The 9872-nt window shown below is 40.3% G+C and overlaps 1 protein-coding gene across 1 annotated transcript; it reads right to left on the minus strand.

The window, feature by feature from the left end:
- Nucleotides 1-2080: 2080 nt before the first annotated feature.
- On the minus strand, nucleotides 2081-9868 carry LOC139472328 (N-acetylglucosaminyl-phosphatidylinositol de-N-acetylase-like). Its single transcript, XM_071254777.1, has 7 exons — nucleotides 9592-9868; nucleotides 9239-9338; nucleotides 8812-8902; nucleotides 4833-4900; nucleotides 3464-3495; nucleotides 3136-3266; nucleotides 2081-2209 (listed from the first exon to the last, which is right to left on the minus strand). The coding sequence occupies exons 1-7, from the start codon at nucleotides 9866-9868 to the stop codon at nucleotides 2081-2083; spliced, it is 828 nt and encodes a 275-aa protein (XP_071110878.1).
- Nucleotides 9869-9872: the final 4 nt, after the last annotated feature.

The raw sequence follows: 9872 nt of genomic DNA on the forward strand, positions 1-9872 counted from the left end.
ACAAAGGATAACACAATGCTTCCAAATAAGCAGATCCTTCTGAGTTTTAAGGTTTATTTATAAGGAACAGTGTCAGGGCAAAATAAGTATTGCCTGTAACTATAATGGTAGTTTACTGAAATATATAATATATAAAGCACAGTAAAGTTCTAACTCTCAGGCACAATATAGTAATAATTAAATAAGTGGAGTAAGATTGAACACAGTTTTATGTTATGGCCTGATGAGACTCGTATGTGGTTCGAGTTGAAGGTATCTGGTAAGGTATCTGTCCACTGTAGACTTTAGGTATCAGTCAGGTACCTGTCTACTGCAGACTTCCGGTATCGGTCAGGTATCTGTCTACTGCAGACTTCAGGTATCGGTGTTCTGTCTACTGCAGACTTCAGGTATCAGTCAGGTACCTGTCTACTGCAGACTTCAGGTATCAGTCAGGTACCTGTCTACTGTAGACTTCAGGTATCAGTCAGGTACCTTTCTACTGCAGACTTCAGGTATCAGTCAGGTACCTGTCTACTGCAGACTTCAGGTATCGGTCAGGTACCTGTCTACTGTAGACTTCAGGTATCGGTCAGGTATCTGTCTACTGTAGACTTCAGGTATCGGTCAGGTATCTGTCTACTGCAGACTTCAGGTATTGGTCAGGTATCTGTCTACTGTAGACTTCAGGTATCTGTCTACTGTAGACTTCAGGCATCTGTCTACTGTAGACTTCAGGTATCTGACTACTGTTGACTTCAGGTGTCTGACAGGTATCTGTCCACTGAAGGCTTCAGGTATCGGTCAGGTACCTGTCTACTGCAGACTTCAGGTATCAGTCAGGTACCTGTCTACTGCAGACTTCAGGTATCAGTCAGGTACCTGTCTACTGCAGACTTCAGGTATCGGTCAGGTACCTGTCTACTGCAGACTTCAGGTATCAGTCAGGTACCTTTCTACTGCAGACTTCAGGTATCAGTCAGGTACCTGTCTACTGCAGACTTCAGGTATCAGTCAGGTACCTGTCTACTGCAGACTTCAGGTATCGGTCAGGTATCTGTCTACTGTAGACTTCAGGTATCGGTCAGGTATCTGTCTACTGTAGACTTCAGGTATCGGTCAGGTATCTGTCTACTGTAGACTTCAGGTATCGGTCAGGTACCTGTCTACTGTAGACTTGTGGCATTGGTCAGGTATCTGTCTACTGTAGACTTCAGGTATCTGTCTACTGTTGACTTCAGGTATCAGTCAAGTATCTGTCTACTATAGACTTGTGGCATTGGTCAGGTATCTGTCTACTGTAGACTTGTGGCATTGGTCAGGTATCTGTCTACTGTAGACTTCAGGTATCTGTCTACTGTTGACTTCAGGTATCAGTCAGGTATCTGTCTACTGTAGACTTCAGGTATCTGTCTACTGTTGACTTCAGGTATCGGTCAGGTATCTGTCTACTGTAGACTTCAGGTATCTGTCTACTGTAGACTTCAGGTATCAGTCAGGTACCTGTCCACTGTAGGCTTCAGGTATTGGTCAGGTACCTGTCTACTGTAGACTTCAGGTATCTGTCTACTGTAGACTTCAGGTATCTGTCTACTGTAGACTTCAGGTACCTGTCTACTGTTGACTTCAGGTATCAGTCAGGTATCTGTCTACTGTAGACTTCAGGTATAGGTAAGGTATCTGTCTACTGTAGACTTCAGGTATCTGTCTACTGTAGACTTCAGGTATCTGTCTACTGTTGACTTCAGGTATCGGTCAGGTATCTGTCTACTGTAGACTTCAGGTACCTGTCTACTGTTGACTTCAGGTATCGGTCAGGTATCTGTCTACTGTAGACTTCAGGTATCTGTCTACTGTAGACTTCAGGTGTCTGTCAGGTATCTGTTTTCTGTAGGCTTCAGGTATCGGTCAGGTAACTGTCCACTGTAGGCTTCAGGTATTGGTCAGGTACCTGTCTACTGTAGACTTGTGGCATTGGTCAGGTGTCTGTCTACTTTAGACTTGTGCAATTGGTTATGCACCTTTCTACAAGACACTTGAGGTATTGGTCTGCTGAAGACTGACCTCCATTGTGTAACATCAAACTCTCACACAACATTTTTCATGAATGTTTATTGAATTGTTTATAAACATCGATTTTTGTAAAAGTATTTATAATAAGATATCTGGAGAAGAATATGAAGAGGATCCGGAACCACACGAACTGACTCCAGTGGGCGTACATCGCTCTCTGAAACATCGGCATAGGAGGTATTCAGTCATTTCATAATCATCATGACGAATGCCGTTGACGGCATCATCATATAGTAACTAGGGAACAACCAGATAACATGTTTATTGTAATTTGTCTTTAGTGGCAGCTGATAATTGAGAGAGACAATAGTTAATGTTGACATAAAAAAGGGAATGATTAAATACAATGCCGTTATTTTAATTGTGATGCAAACTACATGGAGAGGCGTATTTATGCAAGTTGAAATTAGTCGCATGACAACTAGTATGTGTTTTAGCAGAGACCATATAGCGGTATATAGTCTCTGGTTCTAGCTGGGTTGACAGTACTTGTATGACAATTAAATTGTTCCAACATGAAATGACGGTACTTGCATGTCAACTAGTTATTGTCCAGAAATGACAGTATTTACATGACAACTAGTTATTGTCCTGAGATAACAGTACTTACAGTACAACTGGTGTGTGTCCAACCTGAGTTGATCGCACTTGCATGAAAAATAGTTTCTGTCCTACCTGAGCTGTAAGGACCTGAGTTGGAGACGACACATACACTACGTCAGCTGTGTACAGGCCAAATGGCAGATCTAACAGTGAGGTATACTTGTAAATCATGTGCTAGTACTTGCATGACAACTAGCTACTGTCCTACCTGAGCTGTAAGGACCTGAGATGGAGACGACACATACACTACGTCAGCTGTGTACAGGCCGAATGGCAGATCTAACAATGAGGTATACTTGTAAATCATGTGCTAGTACTTGCATGACAACTAGCTACTGTCCTACCTGAGCTGTAAGGACCTGAGATGGAGACGACACATACACTACGTCAGCTGTGTACAGGCCGAATGGCAGATCTAACAGTGAGGTATACTTGTAAATCATGTGCTAGTACTTGCATGACAACTAGCTACTGTCCTACCTGAGCTGTAAGGACCTGAGATGGAGACGACACATACACTACGTCAGCTGTGTACACGCTGTAGGGCAGATCTAACAGTGAGGTGTATTTACGAAGCAGGTTGACACTCTGTAAGATGTAGCACTCAATGTCTGTAACAGGAATACACCATCATAATGCTACAACAGCCACAGAATAATACATTATCAGACTGCCATGCAGAGAAGCATTGTATCAGAACAATAGCACTGATCTAAAGAGACTGAGTTGATCAAGAAAGTAGAAGAAATAAAAAATATATTATCTATCACTGTTGTAAACAGTAGAATACATAACCATGATAACATACCTTGTAGCTCTTTTCTGTCAATCTTTAGATGTCTGTGAAGAAAGAAAGGAAGTTTTACATATGATCTCTCCATCATGATGCTGTTGTCCCAATAAATGTGAGATACAAGTTTGTTTGTTTGTTTGTTGTTTGACGCCACACTCAGCAATATTCCAGCTATATGATGGCAGTCTGTAAATATTCAAGTCTGGACAAGACAATCCAGTGATTGACATCATGAGCATCAATCCATGCAATTGGGATACGATGACAAACATCAACCAAGCCTGACCACCCAACCCTGTTAGTCGCCTCTTACGACAAGCCCCTTATGGCAAGTAATTGGTTGCTGAAGACCTATTCTACACCGGATCTTCACTCGTCTTGAGATACAAGTACATTATCATCCTCATGTTCTTCAATACATGCATGAAGGGGGCAAGGTACACAATAGCCTAAGGGATAGAACAGCTTGCTCACTAAACCGATTCACATACTGTATAATCAATCAAGGAGGAAACCCGTTTTAAAGCCAATTCAGATATATTTTACCATTTTCAATGTGGAAATGTCTACACCTTCAGAAATGTTGAATTGATGCAAAACAAATGTCTTAAAATATTTTCATGCTTTTGTGCAAAGGCTACATTTTTATCCCCAGGCAATCTTGTGACCTCTAAATACTACTGATGTCGGTACTTTTCTAATTCATGTCAGCCTCATTTCAGAGTTGAATTATGATGATGGAATCAGTTCCTTGGGGTCAGAGTCAAAGTTAACCCTAAACCAATACTAGCTATATGACGAATGTGAATAATCGAGTTAGACCAGACAAACCAGTGATTGATACTGTCAGCAACAATCGACTGCCTCTGTGGTCTAATGGTAGAGCATCCGCCCAGAGAGAGGAAGGTCCGGGTTTCGATCCCCGAACGGCGTCATACCAAAGGACGTTAAAAGATGGTACTTGTTGTTACCCTGTCTGGCGCTCGGCATTAAGGGGCTAAAACAAGGACTGGTCAGCTCGGAGTTGGTATACTGTGTCTGAGTGGGGTATTCATGTTAAACTGCAGCATGGTATCTCAGTGAGCTAGCACTATAAATCAGCATCAGTCTGGACTAGTACAAGCAGCCACACACACAAATACACATGCATGCACGTCGCTATATAAGTGCAATAATCTTGGACGCGACATTAAACCCCATTTCACCTCACCTCACCTAAGCAACAATCCACGCCGTCTGGATACGAAGACTCAATCAATGAAGTCACCAAGCTCTCCAACTACAAGCATAGGTTTCTGGGGCCCTATAATAACTCACCATCTCTTGGGGTGTATGTTTTTAGAACAATATTGATAATTAACACCTATGTAAGGCCCTAACTCACCTCACAGCCTTGTACAGCTCTCTATGGTTGCTGTGACCACTCACCCCATACCCATCAAACGTATAAATCTGAAAGTGTTCATCATTAACTTATCATCAAATACGAAAACATCACTGTGTGTTACCTATTTGCATACATCATGCAAAATTTTACAAAATTACAAAACATATATTTCAAGTTTCAATGTAGATTGCCACAGCTTCTGAGAGAACAAAGGTCACAGGGAGGATTTTCATATTGTTATTACCGGTATGTTTCATACCATGTTATGAATGAAATACTGATTAGAGAGGCATGAAACAGAATTTGTTTCCATGGTTACACAATACAACACTAAATGAGGAAAATGTTGTTTCCAAGTTTGATACCTGTGAGACCGATAGCCATATCTGGTAGGTTTCCAATATAGAATTCACAGGTTTCAAATATTGTATACCAGTTGCAGCTAACGTCAGAAAACAGAACTACCTGTGCCCATCTGATTACTTACGGTGTACAGTAGCTGTCTACTGGTCACCAACCAGTTATCGCCATTTTTTTTTCATGTTATTTCTGACATATTGCGTGGACATAGTTGACTGTACCAATAACTGTAATTTTGGGGAAACTATGAGCAAATGTGCTTATTTCTGACCGTTGAATAAGATTAAGTTAATTTCTGTCATAATGCTACAATAGGGAATCAAAACAGTGGAAATAGAACTTTCCCATTGCCTTACTGTACCAGTTATCGTCATCCTCTTAACAGCACGTGATCACGTGCACCGCTTCAGCTATATACAAATTACATTTTTAGCATCTTGGGTATCACACATAATTTTTTTTATTCATCAAAATGAACAAGAAATGCTATTATCAATTTGTCATCTGCACACTTGACAAAAACAAAATCCCAAATTCGATCTTCACATGCTTATCCCTATGTGCTAGGGATTTAAGGATATATATGTTACAGGAAATATGTATAATCAGGGAATATGTGTAATCCCTGAAATTTTCAGGGAATATATTTAATGTCTCATTCACTCAGGGAATATACATAATCCCTACCTTTTTCAGTTATTATACATATTCCCTGATTTAACAACAAGTTTGTAAGACATATTCCCTGAAATTACTTTTGAGGCTCTCATATGGTCAAACTTGATAAAAAGAAATCGAGAAGGCAAATTTATTTGACATATAACAAATACCTTTCACTTAACTTAACAATTAGTCTTAACTGTAACATAGGATAGAAATGAAATTAAAATACAGTAAAGCGTGAAATTAATGCATCTCCAAAAGAATGCGACTGCTGGCCCCTGGTCAAAAATGGGACTCAATATGAATGTGACACCCCCTGCTCTCAAGAATCAGTGGATTTATACCTAAAGAAAATACAGGAGAATCCTCACTTTAATCCAACCTTACATTAATCCAATCACACACCAAATAGCACCGCTGAGTAGAGTACTTCCGCTTAAACAATACATGCGCGCTGCCTCGTGTCGGAATTCGACACAGTCGCAAAGATCAAAGACACCAGAGATTTACAGTAGTTGTTGTAGCAACACATGGTTATCATTGCCATCAAAGAATCCGTGTTAGCATATGAAGTACAAAAATAGTTTTAAAAACTGCAGCTGCAACAACATGTGAAATTCAAGGTATAAAACTGCTGACATTATGTTTTACTGAGTCGTTCGTCGGTTGGTTCGTTCATTCACATCGGTTTTCAAAGTCGGAGATGTAAACACGTACATAATCGCATCACAGCTTCTCTGCCTGATTACTTCCGGCTACCTTCTGAGATGCTACCAAACTCATCCAAAATACCAAACTACGATCAGACAAAGGGATCTCGAACACCCACATAGACTAACCACCTTGGACTCGGACACTAGGCACAAGCCGGCTCGCCGGCCGCCATTCGCCGAACGCCTCATCCCCAAGCGCCTCCCCCCACGGACTTTTCAAGGCTCAACACACGATAGATAAGACTATTAATTAAACTAATTAAAACCCACAAGCTGGAACACATCTAAAACACACATCGCTCTCACACCTACATTCATGACAACCCCCACCCCCCGACACAGATACATCCCTTTATACAACTATTTCAAAACCACACAAAACTCACCAACAGAGAAAAACATGATCACTCCAGCATAGACACCAAAACACAGAACTGTCCGGAACACCCACACATATACACTTATGCATCATATAACACTAACAACAACCACAACAGGGCTCACAACAAACTTTCACTATACCAACTCCACAAACACAGACACAGCAGGACTACTAGCCATACTATGTGCATACCACCAAATAAAAATATCAAATAATAAAAAATTCATCATCATTACAGACTCATTAAGCTCGATAAAACAAATCTGAAACAAATATTCCAAAACCTGACCAGACCTTATAAACAACTGGAGTTGACTCTACTCTGGGTACCCAGCCACACTTGCATACAGGGAAATGACTAGGCTGACAAAACAGCAACAATAGCAACAACCCACCCATCTCCCAACATAAACATCACCACAAGTAAGACTGAAACAAAATCACTTATAAAACAGCTATTAAAAGTCAAAATTTCAAAATTAACATCCAAAACTGTAAATCCATATGGATAAAGTCACTCTTTATAAAACCAATCACCAAAAGCAGCAACTTTACTGATTCGGTCCTTTTGGATAAAATAATAAACAGATTGCATAGCGGCCAAGTAAATCTAAATGAAATACTACACAAACAGAACAGAACAGACATCCATCCCCAAACTGTACACACTGCAACACTATAGAAGACATCAACCATATATTCAATCACTGCACAAATTACAAAAACAACAAGAACAAATAATCTAAAGCTCCTTATCCCCCCCCCCCCCCCCCCCCCAATATAAAAACAACATTACCCTATTATTACAACCAACTAATACAAGAGCCCTATACAGTGTTCCCTCGTTATTGCACCCTTCAATATAGCGCTAACTCGGTTATAGTGCGCGGTAAAGCATGGCTCCCAAAATTTACTACCATTTTCAATAAACTCAAGTTTTCCAATGACACAATGTTTTCCCCCATCTCATAAAACATTCACAGCTGATCACCGCGATCAGGTAACACCAGAAATACCAGTCAACAAATCTAAACTGAACTACGCAATTTAATCCTATTATCATAATATCTGATAATATTAAAAAAATGTTAATTTTTTATCTGGACTAATGTTTGCAATATATATTTTTTAACTATATTCAAAATTTCATTCAATAATTATGATAATGTTTACAATAATTTCGGCGAAATCGTATGCGAAGGGATCGGTAGATCGCACAACTCACCATTATTAACAGCAACCACGGTCAGATTACCGCTATTGACGCCTTGAAACAAACTTTAGTTGCAAGAGAATGGATACACATATCATAAATGCTGTACCCTGACCCGCTAAAAGTCATATTTGAGGAAGTTTGACAATTAAATGTCAACATAACGTTTTTGCTATCGAAATACATGTTGCGCGGGAAGTCCCTATGGTGACTGGTCAAAATCGTTCCATACGTAAAAAATATCCTGCATACAATCTGTACCAAAGTGCTACGCTTGTGGTTCTTATAATTTCAAGTATATATGGTCGAAGCCGCAACTAAAATAACACGATATTGGAATATGTTATTCCTGATAAAATAATAATTTCAGATACAATTTCTTCCGACCATTGCATCAAATGTCTTTAAAGTGGTATCACTGGGTACGTTTTAACTGAATCACCGGTAGATTGGGAGGAAACGTGTGAACAGCTGATTGCTGATATATATAAATATTTCTCTCTTCTAATGAAAACGAGCAAAAGTAAAATGAGTTGCTATCACGTCCGCGCTATAACGGAGAGTTGGCGATAATTGGTCCTTGGCGATAACTGGTCGCTAGCCAGTACCTGTGTCAGCGAGTGGGAGTTTGGAGGTGATATCTACCTTCTTCACTCTGTGTTGTTGGCAGTGGCGGAGGATCTCACTACAGACTTGCTGTCTATCCCACTGCACCTTCGGACTGTCTGGCAAGGATCTAGAAAAAGAACATATCAATACTGGTCATCCATCTGGACTGACTGAGCAGACCGCTTGGCCTCCAGTATCCCATAGGCGTTTAAGAAGTGACATCTTACTGAGGCAAGGGAGTTAGCAGACTTTATATGACGGATGTCAATTTCGTTTGGACTATGCATAGACTTGTTAATCCAGCCAAAATATAACTCCATAATTCTAGCCTAGTTGGGCAAGGGTGGAAACTGGACTTTTATAGTCAGTTAACTCCCTTGACTGGGGAAGATGATTGTCTACAGGTGTTGGTGTTGGGTCAATACATGATATCAGAGCTTGTTGGAGAAAACACAATACATACCTGATATCTAGCACTGTCACCTGCTGTGGAGACATACCCAAAACAGAACAACTCTTCAATACCTCCTTCTTTCTCACATCACCTTTCTGGTCATAATTTCCTGACAAAAACAACAACAAATAGACACAATATTACATTTCAATCACATATACATTGACAAATAATACGAAAAGGAAAGATAACTGTGCAACAATTGATGGTGTAAGTCATCAAGAAATGTCATCAAGAATGTCACCGTTTTTTTCAGCATTGGATCCGATTTTGCGTGCTAACCCATACTGTCGATTCCAGAAGGGGTAGGTGGAGTGGTGGGGTTCTGATTGATTAAGGATGAGCAAATAAAGCAACTGTACCTGTTGTAAAACAAAGCAATGATGAATGGGATTCTACACCCAGGATTGCTGGAGCAAAAAACATACACTCATCGTCTGGGTGAGCGGTTATGAATAGAACGTTTGCATTGTCTTCCGGCTCAGACACACGTGATCTCTTCCGCCACAAGATGGGTATGTATACTATGATTGCGAACACGTACATGAAAATATACGTGGTGAATAAAACAGTACACGGTGTCTGAAAATGTCCCAACACATCTAACGATGAGGACATGTTGAACAAGGAAGCGGCCATTGAG

The sequence above is a fragment of the Haliotis cracherodii genome, unplaced genomic scaffold (assembly GCF_022045235.1).
Source record: "Haliotis cracherodii isolate W230 unplaced genomic scaffold, xgHalCrac1.p SCAF_24, whole genome shotgun sequence".
Lineage (NCBI taxonomy): Eukaryota > Metazoa > Mollusca > Gastropoda > Lepetellida > Haliotidae > Haliotis > Haliotis cracherodii.